At 42.1% G+C, this 26687-nt stretch overlaps 5 protein-coding genes across 11 annotated transcripts in view; 2 read left to right on the forward strand and 3 right to left on the reverse strand.

The window, feature by feature from the left end:
- Positions 1-318: 318 nt before the first annotated feature.
- On the forward strand, positions 319-4661 carry LOC116851423. Its single transcript, XM_032830792.1, has 11 exons — positions 319-914; positions 1137-1278; positions 1356-1582; positions 1697-1878; positions 2183-2327; positions 2419-2499; positions 2757-2931; positions 3042-3436; positions 3619-3908; positions 4039-4146; positions 4222-4661. Exons 1-11 carry the CDS (start codon positions 840-842, stop codon positions 4319-4321), a joined length of 1920 nt encoding a protein of 639 aa, XP_032686683.1. The 5' UTR covers positions 319-839; the 3' UTR covers positions 4322-4661.
- A 1640-nt stretch (positions 4662-6301) lies between these two features.
- LOC116851453 (neural/ectodermal development factor IMP-L2) lies at positions 6302-10128 on the forward strand. 3 transcript variants are annotated; one of them, XM_032830858.1, is made up of 7 exons: positions 6302-6456; positions 7649-7804; positions 8002-8141; positions 8278-8362; positions 8784-8973; positions 9053-9378; positions 9653-10128. In XM_032830858.1, exons 2-7 carry the CDS (start codon positions 7670-7672, stop codon positions 9656-9658), a joined length of 882 nt encoding a protein of 293 aa, XP_032686749.1. In that variant the 5' UTR covers positions 6302-6456; positions 7649-7669; the 3' UTR covers positions 9659-10128. The 3 variants fall into 3 exon arrangements, with proteins under 3 accessions (XP_032686749.1, XP_032686770.1, XP_032686760.1); XM_032830879.1 differs by having other exon boundaries at positions 8080-8141; XM_032830869.1 differs by lacking the exon at positions 6302-6456 and adding an exon at positions 7096-7530.
- A 295-nt stretch (positions 10129-10423) lies between these two features.
- Positions 10424-26687, reverse strand: part of LOC116851390 (tyrosine-protein kinase Btk29A) — a 48958-nt gene continuing 32694 nt past the window's right edge. For 3 of the 5 annotated variants that reach the window (XM_032830736.1, XM_032830747.1, XM_032830741.1), the window contains 11 exons: positions 15415-15476; positions 15233-15316; positions 14526-14590; positions 14090-14155; positions 13319-13447; positions 12937-13130; positions 12627-12798; positions 12239-12407; positions 12033-12151; positions 11504-11756; positions 11283-11432 (listed from right to left, as the gene is read on the reverse strand). In XM_032830736.1, the coding sequence (XP_032686627.1) occupies positions 11331-11432; positions 11504-11756; positions 12033-12151; positions 12239-12407; positions 12627-12798; positions 12937-13130; positions 13319-13447; positions 14090-14155; positions 14526-14590; positions 15233-15316; positions 15415-15476 (1415 nt within the window). In that variant the 3' untranslated portion in view covers positions 11283-11330. Of the gene's footprint in view, positions 11433-11503; positions 11757-12032; positions 12152-12238; positions 12408-12626; positions 12799-12936; positions 13131-13318; positions 13448-14089; positions 14156-14525; positions 14591-15232; positions 15317-15414; positions 15477-15993; positions 16315-26687 lie in introns of those variants that run through there. The other 2 variants (XM_032830756.1, XM_032830732.1) reach the window with 2 other exon arrangements.
- LOC116851408 (insulin-like growth factor-binding protein complex acid labile subunit) lies at positions 17915-20361 on the reverse strand. The gene has a single exon (XM_032830768.1). It carries the CDS (start codon positions 20322-20324, stop codon positions 18297-18299), a length of 2028 nt encoding a protein of 675 aa, XP_032686659.1. The 5' UTR covers positions 20325-20361; the 3' UTR covers positions 17915-18296.
- Positions 20520-22421, reverse strand: LOC116851443 (insulin-like growth factor-binding protein complex acid labile subunit). Its single transcript, XM_032830829.1, has one exon. The coding sequence runs from the start codon at positions 21598-21600 to the stop codon at positions 20554-20556; it is 1047 nt and encodes a 348-aa protein (XP_032686720.1). The 5' UTR covers positions 21601-22421; the 3' UTR covers positions 20520-20553.

The raw sequence follows: 26687 nt of genomic DNA on the forward strand, positions 1-26687 counted from the left end.
AATTTTTATGATAGAAACTATCTTTGGTAAGATTTTTTCTAATGTTAAGAGGAATCCCAAAGGTCTAATTAAAATTAACGATCTTGAAACTGAGCACAGAAATTATCCAATTATATATTCGATGGTAGCAAAGACAAGAGGAAGAAAATAGCTGTAGACCTCAAAAATCGTCTCGAAATAAATAACACGCAAAATAAAATCACGAAAATCGCACCTATTATCGATTGAATAGAATTGTGCACATTGACTACGCAGTTCCTGTTTTATTGCTATGGAGGCGCTTCAAAATAAAATAACTGCCAAATGACGGCCATGAGGTCGCTCTCAGACTTCTCTCTGATAAAAGTGTTGGCGCAGGATATCACCTTTCTCTTTTCTCGGATATTTGCCTTTGCTTATGTGTTGAAAACTATACGCGCCGACAATACTAATTGAACGCTGTCTTATACGAAGCCAGAAGCTAGAAGAAGTTAATTGAAAAACTTAGAAGTGAACCGTTTAGGATTGTGCTTAACTGTTGTGGTTTGGAAATTGATTACTCGAATAAAATTGCAAAATTCCAAAGTGTTACGGTTGCCGAGTGTTGCTAAGTGCTTCGCTTTCGAATTTGGCGGTTCCACCTGTGGGCTAATTAAGCGCGACCGTGCGTGCAAAAGATTAATCTTCTTCGTTTGTGCTAAAAGACTGTAATTGTTAATAAAGAATATTGTTGCATTTTGGTTAAATCGAAATATGCTCATCACTCGGTAATTTATACGTCGTCCTTTTCGCAAGCCTGGCTTGGCACGTCCTTGACCTACACGGCATAGCTGTGTATCTTACAAAAGCAAGATTGGATAATGTACAGTGTCTATCTGCTTTTATTTATTCTGACTATATGGACTGGATTTACTTTGAGCGATGTGCAGTGCAATGTGAGTTACACAGCAAGCTTACTTATCTCCAGCACAACATGTGACCTTGTCACAGTTTTGCAATTTGTTTAGTGTTTACATGTGGGCAGTAGATAAATATGTGTGATGGCGATAAGAAATAAAAGTATAATCCACAGTTTCTTGACAATTAATTTATTGATTTAGCAAACCTAAGCATAAATTGCTTTTAGTACAGTGGTACATATCCTGTTTTTCTTTCAGGATTTTTTTGAGCAAAAATGTCCTGGAAATGTGCATAATTACAATGTAGTTATGTATGATTCTTCAGTTAATTATTGTTCTGACAAAGATGTTCCTACAGAATTCAACTTTACCAAAATATCTACTAAAAATGAAAGAGGAGGTATATCACTGAATGTTTTAATCCATAAAACATTCATAAACATGATTATGCCTGTTAAATCTTCTATTTTGTTTAAGATCATTTCAAGATTGATTTTGAGGCTCCTAAAACGGAGTGCGGCTATGGAGTTACCTTATTGGTTGAACCATCTATCAAAAATGAAAGAGAATGTTTAGAGTATAAATTTGAACTTAATGATATTAATGCAAATATACATACTGTAGAAAAGTCTTTGTACATTATTGCAAATAGTTCTAATCAGCTTGTAAAATATAATGATAATTCAACAGTATCCTTATGCAAGGTGAGAATAGATAATGATCCATGTATGTACAAGGAATATATAACATGATCTTGTAAGATCTTTTAAATATATGAATATATATTCATAAGTTAGAGATTTCAATTATTATTTCAGGATAATATCTCGCTGGAGTTCTATTATATCTTCACAGGATGTTATGCATTACGGTTTTATCTTGGTAGAGAACAGGGATACATAATAAGAGGTCATAAGTTTTTAAATACCTCTTATAGACGTATGGAAGTTATGGAACCAGAATTTACCTGTAAATATGACATATATCCTCATGATGAAAGGTATACTAACATATCTCAATATATATCACCAAAATATCTAAAAACTTAAAATTACATTATTATATCATTGAATCAGTTTTCAACTACAAATTCACACCTTGGCAGAAAAGCAGAAGCCAATCAGAACTTATGATGATAGAAAAACAGGAACTGTTGATTATCACTTGCCCATCAATCAATGTGAGTTTTGATTGGCTTCTGCCTTTTTGCTTTTTTGCCAAGGTGTGAATTCTCAAAGTGTATTTTTTAAGGTGTTTATTTAAAAAGTTACTTCTTGTAAAGGTGTAAATACTTATGCTTCCAGACATGAAATAACAAATTTCACACTACATACTTCACTACCAGCAGATACAGGACCATTACTTAAAATTGGAATAATACCAGATCGTGATAAAACTTTACCTTGTTCCTGGTCTGCATTGCCAAATCGTACGTGGATTGTTGATCTGGTAATATTTGATTATTGGGATTTGGTTCCTGCAAGATGTTCTTTTTGTTTTGACTGAACCAACAGTCATATTTGATGTCTTATTTTTACAGGAGAACGAGACATCAGAAAGTGATGTCTTATTTTTACAGAAGAACAAGACATCAGAAAGTGCTAGTTGCAGTATAAATGTGGTAAATATAACACTCTTCATTAATTCAATATTGTAGTTTATGTATTTTGTAGTCTCAGTTGAGATCTGTTTATTATACAATCTATAAAATAATTACATGCATAGTGAGTGAAGAAAATATTTATATATCACTTTCAATTGTATTGATGTATTGAAAAAGAGCAGGAAGAGTGGAATGCATTGATTTTATTTTTATCCATTATGTGTGTGTGTGTAAATTACATAAAAAAAAGAAAGAAATTTTGATATCGGACACAGGTACGGGGAAACGGGGAATACATAAAGACTGTGCAATGCAATTTTCAAGTGCAATTTTCAACTACGCAAACAACAGGTTATTGTTTCATATTGTTTATAATTGACGAACGGTGCCATAAAGATACTATCTGGAAACCACCTATGTATAAAAGGACAACGTGCACATGGTTGAAGCGTAAGTACAAGTCAAATGTTATTATAAATGCTTATAGAATGTGTAATTAGAGCTTGATCTATCTTGTACTCTAGAATATAGAATAACCATATTGTAAATTATATTTGCAGGTTGCACTAGAATCTTCAAAACCTCGGAACAAATTGAAAATGTAGCAAAGTCGAGTCAGTTGCTGCATACAGGCTCATATTTATTGTTGCCAATCATTGCCATCATATTGGTCGTATTGGCAATAGTTGGAGCATTATATTTCATTCATTATTTACGCCTTCGCAACGAGGGGGTCAATCTGTACGTAAATCCGCAACAGGATGATTTCACGAATTCTACTTGTCTGAAATCCACCGATTTCGACATCGTTGAGAGCAACGACAGCAAAAAGGATATCGATCGCGATAATCTCGCGTATGACGACATTGTACTTTTATATACTAAAAGTTCGGTGTCTTTTATGACGATGATGAAGGATTTCCGTGAGATGCTCACCAAAATGTGTTCCTGCACCGTAAGTTTCACGTCAAAGTAATCGTCGAAATAATTTGAATGTAATGTGTTGTAGTGAGGATAAAAAGTTGAGGATTAAAAGTGTTTTTAATCAAGATCAAGGGGATTTATATGTGTTGTGAGAGATTAAAAGTATATCTGAGATCGAAAGTGATTTTTCATGATATAAATCATACTTTTAAGGTGCATGACTGGCATGACGGTGCTGAGTGGAATGATGTAGCTAGAGTCGGTGCTGTTTTATGGTTTACCAGATTGCTTAACAGCGGATGTCGCGTTGTTTGGATAGATACGTCGGCCACAAGATCCGTAGTTATATCAAACTCGAGGGAGAGCGACACGAACTTGAATAAACTCAGCAAATATTACGAGATAGGCGATTTCCGCGACGTGGCATTTCCCGTTGTACTTGAATTGGCAAAACGCAATACGAAGGATCTCATGTTTCAGTATCGCAAACACTTCGTCGTGAGGTGAGGTCCCACGTGGGGTATATCCGATATATATATAATACAGTATCTTTTTAACGAGATCTTGGAAATTGTCTCAGCGACGCGAAACTTCCCAGGTCGTACTCGAAATAAGTATATTTATTATTTTTAGGTTCGAAGGCTTGGAAAGCTCGGAAAACGTCAACGATCCGTATTTGGATCTCTCTCCGCATGCGCGCTACCTCATACCGCAGCATTTTGCGCAGTTGTGCTCGGATCTGTAAGTATATGACGCAGTACCAAGCGTTTCTTGCGACGATTGGGACAGTGATCGGGATCAAATGCTAATTCTCAGGTCGCTGATACAACCAGCGGGTTCAAGATACGAGATGAAAGCGGAGGAGGATCTCTTGCAGCAGCGTCTGAAATTTATGAGGATGGAGTCAATAATGTGAAACGTCGACTGATCATGTTCTCATAGGACGTCAGCATTATCAACGTCACGGCTGGCCGACATAATGATACTTCACTCGCGTTTTCGACGCGAAATGCTTGCGAAAGCGAAAATTTCACCGAAGATACTACCTCAAACTCGAACGTCGTCCGCTCGCGATGGGTGCACTATGATGTTTTTATTCGCAACGGGCATACAGTGTGCGCACGTGTGTTCCGATTTTGGCGGAACTTCATAAATTTATCGTGTCGACACGGAGATGTATATATTTGTGACATGAAATATGTATTTTTATTATGCGTTTGGAGAAATAAAATCTCTACGATACACGATCTTGTTAATATCGTTTCGTCTGTAATCATTCGCGATTATTAACGTTCAATTCAAGCAAATTTGCATTTTCTTCTTTCTTTTTTCACTGCAATTTATCTCATTCTTTAGCTCAGTAACAGAAACGATTGCTTAATTGTAGGCAAATGCATACGTCAGGCTTCAAAATACGTCAGTGAATTATTATATTTCTGTAAATATTTAGAATCCTCTACAATAATATTATTTAAGATATCGTTGGCTATTGAAATTCATACTATTTGATAACAGCTCGTTATCCGCGTAAATCCCAACATTATAGTCGGTCGTTATCGATAAAAAATGTTTATTATTCCGCAAACTACAAAGAGACCTTACGACCTGCTGCTTACGATTTATCGTGAATTTTCATAGCGCTATCGTGATAGCCGAACGCGAGTGCTTCTTTTCCTATTTAACAAGATTCTAATCGCGAATTACGTGCTCATCGCATAAGCTCGGTTTCGTCCACGGTAAGTTCGACAAGTTTGATGCTAAATCTTCTCAAATACGATGTATCGCATGCTAACTTCAGAATTATCTTACGTAACTACCTTCTTCTGTCCTTTTTATGTTATTTTTATTGCAAAAATCAGTCGTCTACATCTCGATTGTGTTCTGGATTGTCGACGATCGCAATAACGTTCGTTTATCTTTCAGCGGACATTAAATTACGCGGAAACGATGAAATATTATTGCGACTAATAAAACGAAAGATACAACACACCGATCGATTCGTAATAAAGGTGACATAAAAAGGAGATATATAGCGCGTGAATATCACCTCGTTGAAGTCGTGCAACCGATAATCTTCTAATATGTGTGACACTCTCTTACGTAAACTAACGAATGTGAATCTCCGTAAAAATCTCGATGTGTCCTCGCGAACGATCGCAAATTGTTACGTTTAATTACAAAGATCATTCAGGGGAGAGCAAAAAGAACACGAGCTGGCGGAGGTGGAGAAACGTCCGTTCGATAAAATCGCTAATTATCTCCATTTGAACATATAGATATCGAGTGAATATAATTTATATAATACTGAAGGTCCCACTAGGGAGGGCGTCAACGAAATTCCAAGGCAAAATATTTCCATCGCTTCGTTGATCTCTTTACTCGTCAAGTTTGAAGTCAAGGTGACGCTGCTTATCTCCCAGCGCTCTGTTAAATAATAACGCTCTGTTAAAGATCTGCTAATATGACAGGTGTCTTACCTGCGGTCGCTCGTGTATTGCACGAGGGAAAGAGAAAGAGAAAAAGATAGAGAGAGAGAAAGAAAAAAAGAGATAAAAAGAGAAAACGGGGAGAAAAAAGGAGAGGAAAATATAAAAATATTTCCACACGTGCGAGATATGGATCTGACGGATAATTGGAGTCATTTCCTTCCTGATAGGATCGCATTCAATAAAAGTAATTATTGTGTCGTTCCCTTTTGAAATAAAAATCGATGGACGTAGATGAGGGGTGGAAACAAATTGGGGATATCTATTACGCGGATACAAACGACCCGTGAAGATAATGAATTCGATTGTTTGCCGTGGTATTATCGCCCTACTCCCCGGTAATAACGGCCAATCGGAGAAAAGGGAAGGGCGCCCGCTGTTACATTCGAAATGTATAAATGGACCAATAACCGTTCCACCTCTGTTCAGTCGGGTCCTCTCGGTTCATCGCTGGTAAACCACGAGCGCTTGCCCTTTTTTCTTCCCATTTTCATTAACTGCCAAACGCTCTTCCGGGACGCAAGACTTGCCCATTGCAGGGAAAACTTGTTACATCGTGCGTGAGGTAAGAGAGTTATTATGTTTTACACCTATCAATTATACGTCGCTTGAATCTATTACTCTTTTTCTTCCTCTCTTTCTCTCTCGGCGAAATCACCAGTTCGGTGTCGCGAAACACGTGTGAAAAGAGCCTACGTAGCAGGAAGGAGATGCGCGCAAATGTATCGATTAACAATATCTCGTTAGAGTCTACGAATCCAATCCCACGAGAGCCGGTTAAACTGCGCAATTCGAAGGAAGGAGCCGTGATATCCGCTCTCCAAGGAGCGCCTCTCGCGCACGTGTTATTCAAAAGCGGTCGGTCTGTCTACGCGCCGGGCTCTTATGAGCGCGTGTGATATTATCGAACGGCAGAAAGGACGAGCGAATGTGTTTCAATCGACGAGCGTCTCGACGAGAGAGGCTCGTAAATCCTATGCGGAGAGCATGAAATTAAAGCCGCGCGCTCCAGCCGTGGGAGAACGCGTACGAAAAGGGGGAAAAAAAGGTAAAAAAGAAACGGAAGAGCATCCATTATGAAGAGTGTCTCCCGCACGTGTCCCTCAAGGCCGGTCCCGACTAGCACGATCCCTCTTAAGCCCGGTCAAGTCAGGTCAAACCGGCTCAAGCCGAAAAAAAGGATGATGCAACAATTACTGTGACATTGCATTCACGTCCGCTTTCGACCTGCCCTCTTTTCCAAGTTTTAGACGACCTGCATGACACATGAGACGCATTAGCCGCTCAGCAATTCAACGTAAATCAGTCGCTCTCTTATTGCACGCGTATATACGCGCATTAAACGCATACTCGGAGCCGTACGTGTGACATACGCACAAGTGTAATTATAATACATTGAAAATCGAGCGGATCTGCCGGACGAACGAACGAGTAAACGTACAACGACATAGTCGTCGTCGTAGTCGTCGTAGTCGTCGTCATCGTCATCGTCGTCAGTTGTTCGTTGAAGCGCGCGTTTGTACGCTCTCACCTGTAGTCCGTCGTTTCATTAATTCGGCTCGTGTGCCACGGATATAGACGAGCGCGACGTTGGCTCTCAGTATTTAAACGCGCGGTGAAACGCGCACAACCAAGCGAGGTGAGTCCACCTCCTCCTCGTCGCATCCGTCGGTTCCTTCTCCCCGAGACGAGACGAGACTACGTATTCCTCTCGCGTTCTCCAACTGGCTGATTTGCAAAGTCTTCTTTTGTTACAGGTATCCTCATCATCTTGCAAGATGCAACCACGAGGTATTTCCGGGGACTCACTGGTGTCCCTCATACTTAATATTTTTCTGATATTACTGCTGGCGATTGGTCAACCTGGTGCAATGGCGAGTAGCGAAGGAGACGTGGAACTGACCGACGAAAGGGTATATTACGCGCAAGCTTAAATCTCATAGAGTTCGTAAACTTCGTGAGAATAGCCCCGTTCCTCTGTTCTCTTTCCTCGTCCTCTCTTGTGTCTTCGTTTGATTCTTTCTTTCTTTGCTTTTCGTTCTCGTTTTCGTTCGTTACTTTACTTACTGACTCACTGACTTACTGACTACGTTTGCCTCTTTAATTTCAGTTCAATGGCGTGCCGTATCCAGACAGATATTATCTTCCGTTCTTTAAACACCCGAATATTCGTAAAACGTTTTTGCAGAAAAACATGAGGCCTTGGACCCATATTTCGCAGGAACCAGAGTCACTGCAAGTTTCCGTGGGGTGAGTGTGTGCTCTCGCGTGCGTGCGCGCGTTCGCTCGCTCGCTCGCTCGTGCGCATGCTTAGATAACAAGTCAACGAGGCGGTAACGTGATCGAGCGTGTCGCGATTCGCCGCTCATCACATATTTCGTTTCAGGAGTCGCGTGGAATTGCGATGCGTGGCAGCTGGAAATCCGCCGCCCCGGATCTACTGGTTCAGCGGGCCAGAGGCTGAGAGACAGGTAGGTCTCGCGATTATATCGCGCTTTATTACAGCTCGCGCCGACCTGCTCGGCTTGATCCTCGAGTTAACTTGTGATGAATAATCCAGCAAAGGTGTGTCTGCATAAATAACGACGACGTTCAAGCACTCGCGGTCGGTCCAAGTCTCGGTCGGTGTCTCGCGGACTGACCCCTCTTCCAGGTCCAGATAAGACTGGAACCAGAAAAACCAGAAGCGAAATGTTCCGCGGCCGCTCGAGAGTCTGAAATCCGTCGTAGTTACTTATACAAACACCTGCGATTCATCGTATATCACCTCATCCTCATTCTTCAGCGTTCCTAACGAGAGTTGCTTCCCCCCACCTCGGGTCTTGCCTTTCTAATAAGTAATCATGGCGACTTGGCGCGTCTCCTTACATCCATTTGTCGTTATTCCGGTAGATCCGCGATATGATAACACGGGTTCGGGAAGAGGGTAATGTCGTACCTGCAGAATGGGAAGGGCTCGGTGAGTTGAATTCCACATATGTGATCGATTGTGTGAAGCCCGAAGATGCAGGTTACAGATACTGTGTGTCCGTGTCTAACGATAAAGTAGCGTACTCGCAGCCGTCGTTACTCTTGGTTGATGGTAAGTGAAACAATGTGAACTTGCGCACCATCGTCGGACTGTCGGTCGGATCTCGTTATAATGTTATTCTGTCTAATAGGATCCAGGAACGCCATAACCAGGACCGAGGAATGCCATAACCAGCCCAGCATCACCCTGAACACTGCGTGGAAACTCGCTATTCAGGGGAGTACGGTGGTTCTACCATGCAGGGTTGAAGGCCAGCCCACGTCATACGTATCTTGGCTGGACAACATGAGTAACAGAATCGGTACGTCAGCGTTTGCGAGGCACGCTGTGATGCCGAACGGCGATCTGCGGATCAAGAATCTTCAGTGGGAAGACATGGGCGCGTACACCTGCAGGTTGCAATCGAACAATATGGACAAGAGCGTGGTGTCGTTCGTGTACCCCTTAAAAAAGCAGGTATAGAGAGCACGTATATAAAATCAATCAATCCATCAACCAAACCTCGTGAAGGTCCTCCTCGATACACGAGTAATACAGTCGCCTGATATCTAATTGCATGTTCAGTTACCTGATATCTAATCACATATCGATAGCTAATATACCCAAAACCCACGGACGACAGTTGAGCATCGACTCACTAAGGTCGACAATCCTCATAATACATTAATTGTTGCTACGAATTTTTCTTTCGTTTCTTTTTCTTTTTTTAATAACGATATCTTTGTTCCAGGCATGAGTAAGAATAAACCTCCTCATGTGGAAGGGTTCCAAGGATCTCTGCGCTTCTCATATGCCTGTCGCTGTAAATGTGCGGGGGTGTGAATAATATTCATCCCACTCATTCATTTATATATATTGCTATGTAACTAAATAGAACGTAGTTTATATAATTGTATAGGAGATACGTATTAAGTACTTATTTCTTTGTTAACACTTACGACACCAGTGCTGCTTCATCCTCGTAAACTCGATATCACAAGCGGCGAGTTTACATCCCACGTCGGATCGGCGCACGACGAGTATTTTATTTTTTCTTTCGAATCTGCATTTAAGTTTGCAGGCGGATTTAAGGAAGTTTTAATAAACGCAACTTATATCTGCGCTTATGTAAAATTCTTCGTTTCCCTCTGTCATCGTTGCCTGTCACAGAAACCGTAAATATAGATTTTTGCTATGGACATAAATATATCTTTCTCTCTTAATTTAGCACGATTTTGCGTGTATTATTTAATATCTGCTATCAATATTTATTTCGCACACACGTGACGCAGAGACTCAGATTTACAACGGGACCATTCGCAATGGCTGCTAATTCACCAACTGCTGCCAAATAATAAATCACTTACCGCTCATGTCTGTCCAGAAAGACAATCCCGAATGGCACACGGCCAATCCATTAGCGGGATCAAAACGCGCGGCTATTCGCGACCGCTTCCTTGCTCTGTGTATATAGTCGCGCATATCAATCATAACATAATACGACAGACAATAAGCAGGACGGTTATTTATTCAATCGGTTTATTTAAGCAGAGACAATATCTCCGATTCCAAAAACGTGTTACTGCTTGTCAAAATGAATAATATAAAAAGAAACGATACTCTAGACGGAATCACAATTCGAATATTGCGTTCGTTTGCAAAAAGGCCATCAATAAATACTATTGTTCTATTTATAAATGTAATTTATGACGATACAGAGTAAAGTCTAAAAATTATATGGGAAAAATAGTATGTGAAACACACGATAATATCACGCATCTCAGTGTCAGACATAGTTGTGGAAACATCCGGAACATTGTGAGCGTTCCGGCATTCACGGACACGGGGGAAAAAGTGGGACGAGAAAGATGAGTATTGCGTTTGGGCGCAGGGACAGAGGAAAAGTGTGGAAGGGGGGCGGCGGAAGAGGAGGCTTAGAACCGCATCTCCATATTACCGTTACAGTTGTAACGTCGTAAGCCGCGAAAACACAGTAGTATAAATTCCATTACATGTACACACGTACAGACGCGTATGTACACACACGCTGCTCATTTACCTTTAGTGGCTCGTATCGCCTTGCATATTTCGATCCACGGGTGCCCGTAAGAACTGCAAACGTCACACACGTTAGTCGAGCTCGAGGATGGTTGTTGACTAGCTTGGTGCCCGGGTGTACTCGGCGATGACGAGCCCTCTCCTTTTGATTTGCACATGGTCGATGAGGAATGAAGGAAATCGACTGCTGAGGAAGGCGGAGACGCGGGCGCGCGTGTCTTGCGCGACGACGGCAGCGTTGCTGAGTTATACGATAAGTTCGACGAGGGTAATGTGGAAGGCGATCGTTCCGACGACGGTGACTTTGACGCCGGCTGCTGAAACGAGCGGCAGGAAGGCGAGGACAGGCGCATACACCGCAAAAGGTTGAGTCAATCGTTAACCAGTCCTTGAGATACGCTGATCAGCTGCTCCTTTAAGACGCGGAAGGACGGTCGTACCTCGGGACAGTGCGCCCAACATTTACGCATCACCTGAAAACCGGCAGAGAGAGTTTGTGTGTGAGTTCGAAAGACTCCGGCGAGCGAAACTCACGACGACTTACCTCGTATACTTCCTTGAAGCAAGCTTTGGGTCGTTCTAGTATGATTCCTCGCTGTACTCGCTCGACCACCTCCGTGTTCTTTAGGCGACCATAAGGCATCTTTCCGCACGTGAACACTTCCCACATAAGCACTCCGTACGCCCACACGTCCGATTTCGAACTAAAGCGGGTATAATTGAGCACCTCTGGCGGGGCCCACTTGATGGGGAATTTAGTGCCTCCACTACTGGTGTACTGATCGTCCAGCACATACCTGAAAGCAATCGTTTGGTTAGTTGAAGCTTACAACTCTCTCACACTGACATGTTTCTATTATACGTTATCTTGCAATGGCAATTGCAATTTTGCGTTAAGCAATCTGGAGTCGAATTTCCTCAATGTCCATTTGAGTTAAAGTTTCGTCCGTGAAAAAACTTACAAGTCGGAAAAGCATCGGTGCTTCTCACATATCTTGATTGGAGAAAACTCGACTCCTAGTTTGCCCGAGGAGCTCCCGTTTAACGGGAATAATGACGATAGAGTGACTTGCCTAGCTAAACCAAAATCGGCGACTTTTACTACGTTTTCCGACCCCACCAGACAATTACGTGCGGCGAGATCTCTGTGTATATAGTTATGCCTCTCTAAATACGCCATCCCTTTGCAAACCTGTAGGCACAGTCTCGGTTATCGTGCTATCTTGAAATTGAACGTTGGCGACACACAGTGTGTCCTGCTCGACAATATTGACATTACCTGTATACACATGTCTAATAAGAGGCCAACGTTTGCGCCTAACGAGGCTTCGTGACGGCGGAGGTAGTTGAGGAGAGATCCGTGTCGCATGTACTCCGTGACGATGTATATCGGCCTATCTTTACTGCAGACGCCATACAGTTGGACTAGGTTTTGATGTTGCAGTTTTCTGGACACAACGAACCAACACACAGTGAACAGTGAGTAGCCGTTATAACGAGCGCGTTAAGTAAGAATTTACCGACGTTACGTCGCTCTGTCTGGAAACCCTGTGATAAGAGTATCACAAGGTCCTCAAACTAAATTAAAAGGGTCCCGGCCGAACGCACGTCGTCCGTCCGTCGAAAAGTTTTTAACGTGGTATAAAGGAAACTGGGTTGAAACTTACGTCATTACTTTAGCTTCTTCTATAAAGTCGTCCTCGGACATGGTTCCCTCTTTCATCATTTTCACAGCAACGTCGATGGAGCCGCGCCACTTTCCTCTCCGCACAACTCCAAATTGGCCGGACCCAAGCTCCTCCAGCAAATGCAATTCCGCCGGGTCGATCTCCCATTTGTCTGCGAAAAAAAGTCGACCGTTAAGTGGCGCCAAGTAGCCGAGAAAAAGTTCTCTCCTCTTGTTTTTTCTTCTCTCTGCCTCTTTCCCCTCGCATATATTTTATACTTCGAATAAGGGAGGGAATAAAAGTTACGAACCATGACTGAGGCCGGCGGTCGGCGGTACAGGACGATCGCAGGGGCTGGTCTTTAGTCGACTGGCCAGGCCGCCACTATTATGTCTATGGTAATTCACCAGATCGGGAATGGAGCCGCAGCAGTGCTTTTCCGACAGATAAAACTCGCCGCGGGTGTTCTGTTTGATATGATAATGCTTCACGTGGGGATGTGGCCTGTGACGAAATAAAAAAATCTTAGATTAACCAAATGGAGAGAGTATAAGCGGCTTGAGGAGAGAGAGAGAGTGGTGGTGGTGAAGGTGAAATTTGAAAAGAGACACGGCTTTAAATCGACGTCGCTCGGTCGCGCGGAGCGATACGATAAACTTGCGGATTAGCGAGCGAGGAGACTTATAACTTACACTTTAGTATAAAGGGAGAGTGTGTAGAGCCCTTTGGTCGAAGAATTACGTACGACGAAACAACCTTCCTTGTCCTCCTGCTTCAACAGCGATTCGGCGCGTTGCCTCGACATATCGCCCACGTACCATCTATAACAGCACAAGCAGCGCGCTCGTTTTTCCTCGACTTTTGTCAGACATTATACGGGCTCTACGCGATTTATGCGAGAGAAATCTCTATCGAATATCTGGCAGCCAATAATTGATAGCCAATATGAAAAATGAGAAGAGTAATGTAAGGAAGAGCTTCGTATCAAGCGTCGTCTGATTGCTTCTTTAAAGTGAATCAATAAAAATGTTTCTGATTGAATCAGCAAAAAGACTGTTTCACCGGTTATCAGTGATTATTCAATGAAAACACCCCCATTTTACTGCTCTGTCTTATTTCTCATGATTTTGATAATATATTTCATTGTAAATAATATACAACAAATTTGTTATACGTTACACCAAATCCAATTTCCTGCATTTGTGATGATGGAATTAACGGCTTCCATGCATCTTGTGCGCAATAACACTGTCTGCGTTCGCAAACTGCATCAATGGTGGTAACAGTTGCTACTACTGATCGATCCTCTCAGTAAGATTTTACCGATTGCAGTGTTATAATCTTATAATCTTAACTATCAGTTATAAGTATAGTATTTTACTTATCGTATTTTAGAGAGAATTTTCAATTACGCGGAATGAAAAGATTACACGATAAGAGAGATATGTATATGTTAGACTCACTCGTATTTTTGCAGTCCCAATAGTTCCTTCTCTTTGACGTAGTTGCTGGGAATATAGCCAATTGATCTGCAATTAAATCACGCTTCGTGTGACTTTGCGCGCAAGCCGGTTCCTCGCGAACTGCACATTACGCTTGGCGCGCGCGCGCTTCACCGCGTGAACAAACAATCCGGCAATTGCGAATAATTATCAGCGATTATACAAGAGCAGCTAAGAATGCTGTTTGCGGGAGGACTACGACGCGTCGTAGTTGATTATCTTCCGCAATTGCTTGCTCGGTCGATCGTCGTCGTCGCCGTACGCCGCGACGTATGTATGCATGTACGACAGACGTAGAAGCGTGTAAACGAAATGTAAAGTCGACTCATCGATCGTGTGGAAAATTTTAAGAGAAGAAGCGCCCATAAATTTCCACGCTGTCTGAGAGAAATCATACCCATTCTCGTCCTTAACTTTCCACCAGTGCTCCTGGGAGTCGTCCAAGACCTCGTATTCCGCGCCCTGCGCGATCGTAAAAACATAGATCGTTAATAAGAGTTCTATTCGACGTCGTATCGTTGCGGCATCGTACCAGTCTGTTCAAGCGACAGTCTGGTACGACAGATTTTTTAAAAATCTTTTCCTGCAGCACTATCTCTTAATGAGTGATCGCGCTATGAAGTTTGCCATTTCAGCTGTTAGGTGATAGCAAAAGTTCGTAGAGGCACAAATAGAAGGCTGTAGCAGTGACTTAGTAATTATTTTCTTTTAAGTTTCCTTTTTAGTTTTTAAATGTTGACCAAAATTGATAGCTGACAATTCATAGTTTCGAACACAACGTCATATTTAACGCGATGGCACAAAAATGGAATCAGATAAAGTTAATCTTTGCCACTACATATTTTATCACTTTGATCGATTGAAACTACAACAACTAAAAGATTACTGCAACATTTGGCTATATGACTTCTGGCTATTTTTAAAGTTCAAGTTAGCGACGAAAGGACAGGCGTTACGATATCATTCAGGATATCCAAAGAACTTCGACTGTGATTTTAAAGGTTTTAAATCTTGTAGTTTTTGGTATCAATCGCGTTAGAGCCTAGACACATCGGCAACACAGTTCAAAAGAAAAATATTTATGTATCCGGGAGTGCTACTCACCTTCTCCAGAGACAAATCGCCGCCTTCGATGGCTCGGAAAGGATACAAAGCCACCACGACTTTCGCCCGCAGCATTATCTTCTCCTGCGGCAAAATGAATCAACCTTTATTGCAGAAATCAGATAAAAATACCGGAAATAATGCAGTTGCCACGCCAATCTCTCGACTAAGCGCGAACGTACCTTCGCCTTAGAGGATGGTGTGCCGGGTGTGCCGCCTGGTATCACCGGTGTCGAAGGCGTTCCTGCAAAAAGAAGCAGAGTTCAGTGTTACTTTGGTGTTTATGGTCTACACGTAAATTTGGCTGGCACAACCAGGTACAATAATAAAATACAACTAATTATCTAGTTGCTGCAACCACAGAGCAATTATTAAATTACAGTGCTGATATCTGGTTGTCCCAACCAGAATGTATACTGAAAAAAAATCTTAGCAATTTACTTGTGTGATACAAAGTTTACCTTTATGAAATAAAGTTTATATCTGTAAATAAACTTTATATCCCACAAATAAATTTACAAGTATTTCTTTTCTCAGTGTATCCGAGGTAAATGTTATCCCACCCGATTTCTGATTACTACAATCAGCAGATCATGCGCAACTACGTTGATATAATAAAGTTGATATACCAAAGTAACTGAGTCATATCAACTATACACATCATCATCACACAAAAGTAAGGAGGAATGCTTGGTTGCTCACAACTAAATATTTCTGATTATGCATATCTTTTTTTCTATGTACGGAAATATTCGTGTTACATTTCCCGCGAGTGTACTGAGGTATTAGCCGCGATTGGAGGAGGCAAAAGAGCAGCTTCTGGTGACTCTGTCAAGATCGCGACAGCTCGTGCCACGTTGTGCACCCGAATTCTCTGCAATTACTGTTCTATTGAGCGCGATCGCGGTCTGATTTCACCGGAATGCGGAGGAGGACCCGGCGGCGACATTCCTCCTCGCGCGGCAACGATCCACGAACTGAACGGGGTATCTCCCCGGCTGACAAGTGCAGCATGCTGAATGACGGCATGGCGAAGCCGGTATGGGCGAAGGACGATACCGCGGACCAGTCTCCACCCTGTCTAGACAAAATCAATGCGACCTCAACCTCCTGCATCCCCACCAGACCGGTGGTCTCTTACACCGTTCAACGTTCGCACGTGCACGCTCGTCGCGTGCATCCGCTGCGTGCGCGCTGCGCCGCAGCTCGCAGACGCGTTTCCATCCTCCGTCTACCTCGCGCACCCAGACAGTAGAATCGACGGCGAATTCGTGAACTCGAGGAACACGGGGAAGAATATCTGCGGTAATCAACGCACGTTTCCACTCTCGACCTATGCTTCGGGTCGTACGATATTCTCATGTTCTGCAAAAGGCGACGGCGTCCTTTCTAGGACGCGGGTCTCGCCATTTCTCGCTCTCGTTTAATTGCACATACATACAACCACATACACCACACACACACACACACACACACACACACATACACGCGCGCGCGCGCGTAAGATATATTTGTGCTCAAACGACACATTTTATTTTATAATGTTCGTCTTTTTAACATCTCCCCATCCTCTTCTTCTGACGAGTTTCATTACCGGAGGCAATCTCTGGCAGCGGTAGAGGAAGCGGAGAGGAGGCTTCGCGGAAAAGTTTCTTCGCGAAAAATATCCGGAGTATCTTCGCCATGCTCGAGTTCTTCGCCTCTGGGAAAGATTCCCCACCTCCCACCGTACAAACGAAAAGCTATACAGCTATACATAAAGCCGAGCCGGCGGACGGATGGAATTTAAAAAACTTACCGCTGAGGAAACTACTCGGCCGACTCTATGTATGTGTGTGGGTGTGTGTGTGTGTGTGTGTGTACATATCGTACTTTAATATTTTAGATTTTATTCTCCGACTACTTTGTCCGTAAATTATATGTACACCGCGTACAGGTAAAAGCAAACATTGTGGCCTGAGCGGCGAAAGGTACGCGCGTTTCACTCTGAGAGCATAGCTCAGTTTTGAGTTTGGTGATTCTTCCGCACGATTTCACGATGTTTCTACGCTACACGTCGCAGAGAGATGCTCTTTTCATTGAGCACGAGCATCACAGAATCTCAAGGAGGGTATCTCGCTAGTGGCTGATGAAAGTCTCGACGGTCGTACAAGACCTACGATGATATGAAAAAGAGGGTGGCAAAATCCGCCGAAGGCGACGCGACGTCTTGTCCTTTCACAGACCTGCAGCATCCGAAAATATTCGACTACCGGGGAAATTCAATAAACGGCAAAACTCGAAGAAGATGAACGTCGCGTTTCAAACAATGGAGGTCGGGATATTAAATATGGCATCACGTAATATTGATTCCTATGAGTAACACGTTATATTGTTCAGCATGTGAATATGTCAGAGTACAATATACAATATCTGCGCACATACAACTTTTTTCAAAAAAATTTTACAGAAAGAGAGATGCCAAATTGTAATATTGAAATCGTTGGCTATAAAAATTTCTAGTTTGATTAGCGATAAAATTCTACACAAATATTAGGTGTAAAATAGAAACAGAAATGTGATATAGAAGATAAAATATTAGATTATACTGACGAAACTCACCAACTGATGGAACCAGAAAAGGGTAAACGCTCCGTTTAAAGTAGCGGCGTTCGTGATATTAAGTAAGATAACTCTCAAACATATCGATACAGACAATATATTATATTGTTAAACGTGATTATATCCAAGAGTATAATATACAATATCTATAATACCTACATCTTCTACAATATCTATTATATCTACATCTTTTATACACCTTTTATTACACATTCGCAATAAATTATAACAGTTAGTTTATATCTGTGTTTATATCTGTGTTAATTTATATCAGTTAGTTTGTATCTGATTATATCAGTTAGATTATATCTGTGTATTATCTGACGCTGACACGCCATCGATATCGCGTCAGGAGGATTCCTGGCAGGAGGATCGCTTATCGTAGATGCGAGATGTTAATGTTTGAAAATGGGTAAATGGTAAAAGTTCTACAATAAGAGAGACCCTCATGAGGTTAATGACGTCATACCGTGGATGGATCAATTGTTGTATGTGGCAACGTTATTGTAATGTTGTTGCCGTCGGTTTTAAGAATTTCCAGTTTAACGAGATTTTCAAAGGAGCCTTCATCCACAATGCAAATGTTGTTGTCCTTCAATATGAGCACTCGGAGCTCAGGTAATCCTGCGAATGCACCGACTACAATGTGAGACAATTTATTCCCTTTCAAGTCAAGGTGTACCAGCTGAGATAATCCCTGAAACGTCTCCAGCTCGAGAGCGCTGATCTCGTTGTATTGAAGATACAGATTTTTCAGGTCGATCAAATCACGGAAAAGGGTCGCAGGTACGCTTGTTAACCGATTGTGATCTAGAAAAAGGTCTTCTAATTTGTTCAGTCCTCTGAAAGCGCCGTCCGGTAAGACCTCCAGCTGATTAAAGTTCAAATAAAGGCGATTCAGTCCAGTTAGACCGGTGAAGGCGTCAGGAGCTATCTGGGTGATATTGTTGTAATTGAGCCACAAGTACTGCAGTTCGGGATTGAGATTTGAGAAGGAGTCCTCATCGATTCTGGCAATGTCATTATAATCCAAATAAAGCAAAGTCAAATTCGACAGGCCTGCGAACGAGTCTTTTGATATTGAGATGATATTGTTGAAGGACAGCGACAGCGAATGCAAGTGTTCCAGTTCCGCAAACAAGTGCTCCGATAACGGCACAACGTTATTGTTGTCCAATATGAGATCTCGGAGCTCAGGTAATCCTGCGAATGTACCGACTACAATGTGAGACAATTTATTGTCTCTCAAGTTAAGGTATACCAGCTGAGATAATCTCTGAAACGTCTCCAGCTCGAGAGTGTTGATCTCGTTGTATTTAAGATCCAGAACTTTCAGGTCGATAATATCACGGAAAAGGCCCGCAGATACGCTTGTTAATCGATTATTATTTAGAAAAAGGGTTTCTAACTTGTTCAGTCCTCTGAAAGCGCCGTCCGGTAAGACCTCCAGCTGATTAAAGTCCAAGTGAAGGCGATTCAGTCCAGTTAGACCGGCGAACGCACCGACTACAATATGAGACAATTTATTTCCTCTCAAATTAAGATTTTCCAGCTGAGATAATCCCTGAAACGTCTCCAACGCGAGAGCGCTGAACTCGTTGTATTGAAGAGTCAGATTTTTCAGGTCGATCAAATCACGGAAAATGGCCGCAGATACGCTTGTTAACCGATTGTGATCTAGAAAAAGGTCTTCTAATTTGTTCAGTCCTCTGAAAGCGCCGTCCGGTAAGACCTCCAGATGATTAAAGTTCAAGTGAAGGAGATTCAGTCCAGTTAGACCGGCGAAGGCGCCAGGAGCTACCTGAGTTATCTTGTTGTGATTGAGCCCCAAGTACTGCAGCTCGGGATTGAGATTTGAGAAGGAATCCGCATCAATTCTAGCAATGTCATTGAGACCCAAATAAAGCCAAGTTAAATTCGACAGGCCTGCGAACGAGTCTTTTGGTATTGAGATGATCTTGTTGTAGGCCAGCGAAAGTGAATGCAAGTGTTCCAGTTCCGCGAACAAATGCTCCGACAACGTCAAAACGTTGTTGTTCAACTGAAGCCATTTTAACTTCGCCAAGCCGCGAAAGGATCCCCGTTTCAGCACTGATATTCGATTACCGAACTTAAGATACAAGTGCGTCGCCGTCACGTTTTTAAAGGCGTTCTCTTGAATCGCCAGTAGATCCAAGTCGTTGATTTCCAAGCAATCCACAAAGCGACGCTGCGTCACGTTCACTAGTACACCCTTGTAATGACAAATGTTATAGCCCTCAACGTCAAGGCAGGTCGGCACCTTCGCCGATGATTCCTCTTGCTCGGCGACAATTGCCGAGAGCACCAGAACGACGACTTGCGAGAACAGCGCAACGTACCGTAACATCGTGAGAGCGATTGGTCGATGAATGTCACAAACAATGCGAATGCGACGCGAATCGCCGTTCTTATAGTTTCGTATCGTTACATATTGGCCGCACAGCGAGAGTATCGTGCACTCTTGACACATATCGAGAAGTTATCGCGCTCGTATTCTGAGAAGAAGAATTGCTTAATGGCGATATCTAAGAGTATAATATATAATATCTGTGTCTATATTTTTTATTCCTATTTTTGCACGTTTCGTCGTTCTACATATTATAATAATTGACTCGAGGCGATGTGCTCATAGGCACGTTTTTGAAAAAAAGTTCTAGAACTATTACTATTACCAACTGTCCTACTAATAACAGGAATCCTCATGCGATTAATGTTCCGTTTTTGGTAAATAGTTTGTCGGTAACCGTTGCTTCGTTGCCGTTGAACTCAAGAATTTGCAATTTGGGGAGATTTTTGAAGGAGCCACTATCCACAGTATGAATGATATTGTAGGCAATTGCGAGTATTCTCAGCTCAGATAATCCTGCGAATGTACCATTTACAATGTGAGACAAATTATTCCAAGTCAAGTTAAGGTATACCAGCTGAGATAGTCCCTGAAACGTCTTCGGCTCGAGAGTGCTAATCACGTTGTTTTCAAGATCCAGTCTCTTTAGGGCGACTAAATGACGAAACAGGGTCGCAGACACGCTTGTTAATCGATTGTTATTTAGAAAAAGCTTTTCCAATTTACTCAGTCCTTTGAAAGCATCGTCCGGTAAGACCTCTAGCTGATTAAAACTCAATGTCAGCAAAAGCAGTTCGGTTAAACTGGCGAAGGCGTCGGGAGCTACTTGGGTGATCTTGTTGTGCCTGAGCTCCAGGTAATTCAGCTTGGGATTCGAGAAAAAGTCCGCAATGCTGATTCTGGCAATGTCGTTATAATTCAGACGAAGCCAGTGCAAATTCGACAAGCCTGCGAATGAGTCCTTTGGTATTGAGGTGATCTTGTTGTGGGTTAGTGACAGGAAGACCAAGTGTTCCAGTTCCGCGAACAAGTGCTCCGACAACGGCACAACGTTGTTGTCCAAGTCAAACAATTTCAACCTCGGCAAACCGCGAAAGGATCCTCTTTTCAACACTGATATCCGATTACCGAAGTTAAGGACCAAGTACGTCGCCGTTACGTTCTTGAAGGCGTTCTCCTGAATTCCCAATAGATCCAAATCGTTGATAACCAATGAAACCTTATCTTCATCCTTAAAGCGTTGCGTCACGTCCACTAGTATACCATTGTAATGACAAATGTTAAAACCCTCAACGTCAAGGCAGGTCGGCACCTTCGCTGATGATTCCTCTTGCTCGGCGACAACCACCGAGAGCAGCAGGACGACGACTTGCGAGAACAGCGCAACGTACCGTAACATCGCGAGAGCGATTGGTTGATGGATGTCACAAACAGTGCGAATGCGACGCTAATCGCCGTTCTTATAGTTTCGTATCTGTTGTGTATTAGGGATCGCTAATTAAACACTCCAATAGATGTGACAGCTTTACTTTCAATTACACGAAAAGATTTCAGCAAGTGGGTGCGCCCGAGTGCTCGTCTCGCAACGAACTCAAAACCTCACCTCTCAGCTCGACACCTGATGTCTACCCATCGTTCTCCGCGACAGCCTTGTATCGTCCCCCGACTACCGGCAAGTGTCGCGAGCCCATTCGCGGAGCCAATTGTGCGCGATTGCCAATAATGCTAAACTTGATTGCGCGTAATTCAACTATTAACGCACGCATCTCTAACAGTATCGTTACGCTGTGGCAGCACAGCGAGAGTACTGTCCACTTTTGACACTGACATTGAGAAGTTATCGCGCTCGTATTCTGAGAAACAGAATCGCTTAGTGACGATATCTCAGTTAAAGACAGAGAATGATAAAATTCTTCGAAAATATTCAATTAGATTTCAATTATATTTTATAAAAATTCAATTGACAGGAAAATTCAAAGAAGGTAAACATCTCATGTTTGAAAGAAAGAGTCGTGACATTAAAACTGATATTTTTTAACATTTACTCAGATACATAACAATGTTATATCGTCAAGTGTCGTTACGTTCGTAAGAACACTACACACAACACTGATATCGAGATGTTATTGCGTCAGTATTCCCGACAGAAAATCGCTTAACGTAAATGCTAATGTTATAAAGTGGGTAAAGGTTAAAAGTTCTCAATAAAAGAGACCCTCATGTTGTTAATGACGTCGCACTGTGGATGGATCGATTGTTGTATGTTGGAATGTTATTGTAATGTTGTTGCCGTCGGTTTTAAGAATTTCCAGTTTAACGAGATTTTCGAAGGAGCCTTCATCCACAATGCGAATGTTGTTGTCCTCAAGTATAAGCACTCTGATCTCAGGTAATCCTGCGAATGCACCGACTACAATGTGAGACAATTTATTCCCTCTCAAGTTAAGGTGTACCAGCTGAGATAATCCCTGAAACGTCTCCAGCTCGAGAGCGCTGATCTCGTTGTATTGAAGATCCAGATTTTTCAGGTCGATCAAATCACGGAAAAGGGTCGCAGATACGCTCGTTAATCGATTGTTATTTAGAAAAAGGTATTCTAACTTGTTCAGTCCTCTAAAAGCGCCGTCCGGTAAGACCTCCAGCTGATTAAAGTCCAAGTGAAGGCGATTCAATCCAGTTAGACCGGCGAAGGCGCCAGGAGCTACCTGGGTTATCTTGTTGTAATTGAGCCACAAGTACAGCAGCTCGGGATTGAGATTTGAGAAGGAGTCCGTGTCGATTCTAGCAATGTCATTGTGACCCAAATAAAGCCAAGTTAAATTCGGCAGGCCTGCGAACGAGTCTTTTGGTATTGAGATGATCTTGTTGAAGACCAGCGAAAGCGAATGCAAATGTTCCAGTTCCGCGAACAAATGCTCCGACAACGGCACAACGTTGTTGTCCAAGTGAAGCCATTTCAACTTCGCCAAGCCGCGAAAGGATCCCCGTTTCAGCACTGATATCCGATTACCGAAGTTAAGGTACAAGTGCGTCGCCGTCACGTTTTTAAAGGCGTTCTCTTGAATCGCCAGTAGATCCAAGTCGTTGATTTCCAAGCGATCCACAAAGCGACGCTGCGTCACGTCCACTAATACACCCTTGTAATGACAAATGTTATAGCCCTCAACGTCAAGGCAGGTCGGCACCTTCGCCGATGATTCCTCTTGTTCGGCGACAATCGCCGAGAGCACCAGAACGACGACTTGCGAGAACAGCGCAACGTACCGTAACATCGTGAGAGCGATTGGTCGATGGATGTCACAAACAATGCGAATGCGACGCGAATCGCTGTTCTTATAGTTTCGTATCGTTACGCTGTTGCCGCACAGTGAGAATATCGTGCACTCTTGACACTGACATCGAGAAGTTATCGCGCTCGTATTCTGAGAAGGAGGATCGCTTAGTGGCGATATCCAAGTCAAGAGAATGATAAAATTTTTCGAAAATATCCAATTAGTGAAAAAATTAAGTTGATAGGAAAATTCTAAAGAGGTACACGTCACGTTTGAAGAAAAAAGTCGTGACATTAAATCTGATATTTTTCAACATTCACTCAGATACATGTTATATCATTAAGCGCCGTTACGTTCGAGAGAACACTATACACGATATCTGCGGTTACAATGTTATTCTTACTTCCCTTTTTATACGCCTTCAATAGGCTTGTTTACGTTCCTTATATACCGCTGTGATCGATACGAAGCAATACTGAGTGGCGTTAATATGCGCTTTTTTTTAAATTCTGTAACAAGAGAAGTCGCTATTAAATATGACATCTTTCAACATCGATTAAGATAACACGTTATATTATTAAGCATTTCTTATTCACTCCTTTTTTTATAAGATTCCGATAAGTCTGTTTATATGTATAAACATAATATATAAACAAATATAATAATGTAATGAATAGAATATTAGACTAGCGAGGAAACTCAATAAATATTGAATTTAAAAGAAGTTAAACGTCGCGTTAATATCTTTGTTATTAGTGCGGATCTGCATTCTTTTCTTATTGTATTGATCTTCTTCCCTTTGTTATTTCTACCTTTTCTCTCATTTTCCAAATCTTTACTGATAACATCAATTTTATGTAAATTCTGCATTGGCTAATACGTCTACGTAGCACGACGAAATTTCCATCGTTGTCGTGCACGTCACGAACCTCTCGAGAAGATGGCAACTTACAAAGTTTATGGGATCGTCGTGCTACGCAGACATATTAGCCAATGCAGAATTTATATAAAATTGTAGCAGTTATTGGCAAAGATTTGGAAAATGAAAAAAAAAAAAGGTAGAAATAACAAAGGGGAGGAAATCAATACAATAACAAAGGGACGTAGATCCGCATTAATAACAAAGATATTAAAAATAAAAGTGACATATAAATCCGGAACATCTAACCCTGGAGTCGATATATTATTGCATATATTAATATATCTATTTATTCCACTACGCTGCATATAGTTAGGAAAGTTATCTAATCGATTATCTAATCGGTTATCTAATTTTTCCTAACTTACTAAATATTAGATTTTTGAATATTCTCACAAACATATCGAAAATTTTTATATAAAAATTGCATTGATGCATTACATATAAATAATTAAGAGTTTACACATATTATAGACAAGAATAAAAAAGACATGTAATGCATAATAATTTGGTATTTTATTATGCACGCACTAATGTAAGTATTCCCACAAAATAAGTGTCCCAAAATATATTTTAGGAATATCCTATAGATCGCGATATTTATAAGATATCCCTGAGATGTATTTTGGATATTTGTTCTGTTCTTGCGAGAACAGCGGAAGATACCGTAACATCGCGAGAATGATTCATTGACGGAAACACAAACAGTGTGAATGCGACCGCGAATGGTCGTTCTTATAATTTTGTATGGTTGCGCCGAGGCCGCAATAGATTACATCAGTCAGTTCTGTGTACTGTTTGACACTGACATACTACTAATATCGAGAAGTTATTGTATCAATATTTCCGGCAGGAGAATCGCTTATCGTAGATGCGAGATATTAATATTTGAAAATGGGTAAAGGGTAAAAGTTTTACAATAAGAGAAACTCTTATTCGATTATTATCAATTCGAGGGTGGATCGATTGTACATTATAACGTTGTTGTCGCCGGTTTCAAGAACTGCCAGTTTAACGAGATCTTCAAAGGAGCCTTCTTTCACAGTGTGAATGTCGTTGTCGCCCAGCGTTTTGAGCTCAGATAATTCTGCGAATGCATCGACTACAATGTGAGGCAATTTATTCCTTCTCAAGTTAAGGTCTATCAGCTGAGATTGTCCCTGGAACGTCTTGGGTTCGATGATCTCGTTGTACTGAAGATGCAGTTACCTCAGGTCGACCAAATCAGGTAAAAAGGGCCGCTTGTTAATCGATTGTTATTTAGGTAAAGATATTTCAAATTGTTCAGTCCTCTGAAAGCGTCGTCCGGTAAGACTTCCAGTTGATTAAAGGCCAAGTGGAGAAGACGCAGTCCGGTTAAACCGACGAAGGCGCCCGGAGCCTGGGTGATCTTGTTGTGATTGAGATACAGGTACGGCAGCTTGGGATTGAGATTCGAGAAGCAGTCCGCATCGATTGTGGCAATGGCCGCGTTCAGTAGAACAAGTGATCAGTAAGCGCTCAGTGAGCTCTTGCATCTGATTGGAGTATAGTTGGAGATCTAAAAGAATATGCCAAATCATATACAAGAGCTCCCTGAGCGCTTACTGATCACTTGTTCTACTGAACGCGGCCAATGTCGTTGTGATTCAATCAAGCCAAGTCAAATTCTTCAGGCCCGCGAACGAGTCCGCTGATATTGAGCTAATTTTGTTGTTGGCTAGCGACAGGAAATGCAAATGTTCCAGTTCCGCGAACAAGTGTTCCGACAACGGCGTTGCAGTCCAAGAAAAGCCATTTCAACCTCGGCAGACCGCGAAAGGATCCCCTTTTCAGCATTGATATTCGATTACCGAAGTTAAGGTACATGTATGTCATCGTCACTTTCTTGAAGGCGTTCTTTTGAATCGCCAGTAGGTTCAAGTCGCTAATGTCCAAGACATATTTAAAGCGACGCTGCATCACGTTCATTACACTCGTAATGACAAATGTTAAAACCCTCAACGTTAAGACAGATCGGTACCTTCGCCAATGATTTTTCTTGCTCGGCGATAATCGCCGAGAGCACCAGGACGACGACTTGCGAGAACAGCAGAATGTACCGTAATATTGCGAGAGCGATTGGTCGATAGATGTCACAAGTAGTGCAAATGCGACGCGAATCTTATAGTTTTAATCGCCGTTCTTATAGTTTGGTATCGTTACACTGTGACCGCACAGCGAGAGTACTGTGACTTGACACTGACATCGAGAAGTTATCGCGCTCGTATTCTGAGAAGGAGAATCGCTTAGTGGCGATATCCAAATAAAAAACAG

This window comes from Odontomachus brunneus, unplaced genomic scaffold (assembly GCF_010583005.1).
Source record: "Odontomachus brunneus isolate Ranch 3 - 2012 unplaced genomic scaffold, Obru_v1 Obru_scaffold_006, whole genome shotgun sequence".
Classification (NCBI taxonomy): domain Eukaryota; kingdom Metazoa; phylum Arthropoda; class Insecta; order Hymenoptera; family Formicidae; genus Odontomachus; species Odontomachus brunneus.

What these genes read in the sequence shown, in the direction of transcription:
- LOC116851423 (XM_032830792.1), top strand. Translation starts at nt 840, where the DNA reads ATGTACAGTGTCTATCTGCTTTTATTTATTCTGACTATATGGACTGGA. An exon ending in CGCAAACACTTCGTCGTGAG is followed by an intron (nt 3,909 to 4,038) that starts GTGAGGTCCCAC and finishes TATTATTTTTAG; the next exon opens with GTTCGAAGGCTTGGAAAGCT. An exon ending in GCGCAGTTGTGCTCGGATCT is followed by an intron (nt 4,147 to 4,221) that starts GTAAGTATATGA and finishes GCTAATTCTCAG; the next exon opens with GTCGCTGATACAACCAGCGG.
- LOC116851453 (XM_032830858.1), top strand. Translation starts at nt 7,670, where the DNA reads ATGCAACCACGAGGTATTTCCGGGGACTCACTGGTGTCCCTCATACTT. An exon ending in TGGAACTGACCGACGAAAGG is followed by an intron (nt 7,805 to 8,001) that starts GTATATTACGCG and finishes CTTTAATTTCAG; the next exon opens with TTCAATGGCGTGCCGTATCC. An exon ending in GTCGTTACTCTTGGTTGATG is followed by an intron (nt 8,974 to 9,052) that starts GTAAGTGAAACA and finishes TCTGTCTAATAG; the next exon opens with GATCCAGGAACGCCATAACC.
- LOC116851408 (XM_032830768.1), bottom strand. Translation starts at nt 20,324, where the DNA reads ATGTGTCAAGAGTGCACGATACTCTCGCTGTGCGGCCAATATGTAACG.
- LOC116851443 (XM_032830829.1), bottom strand. Translation starts at nt 21,600, where the DNA reads ATGTTACGGTACGTTGCGCTGTTCTCGCAAGTCGTCGTCCTGCTGCTC.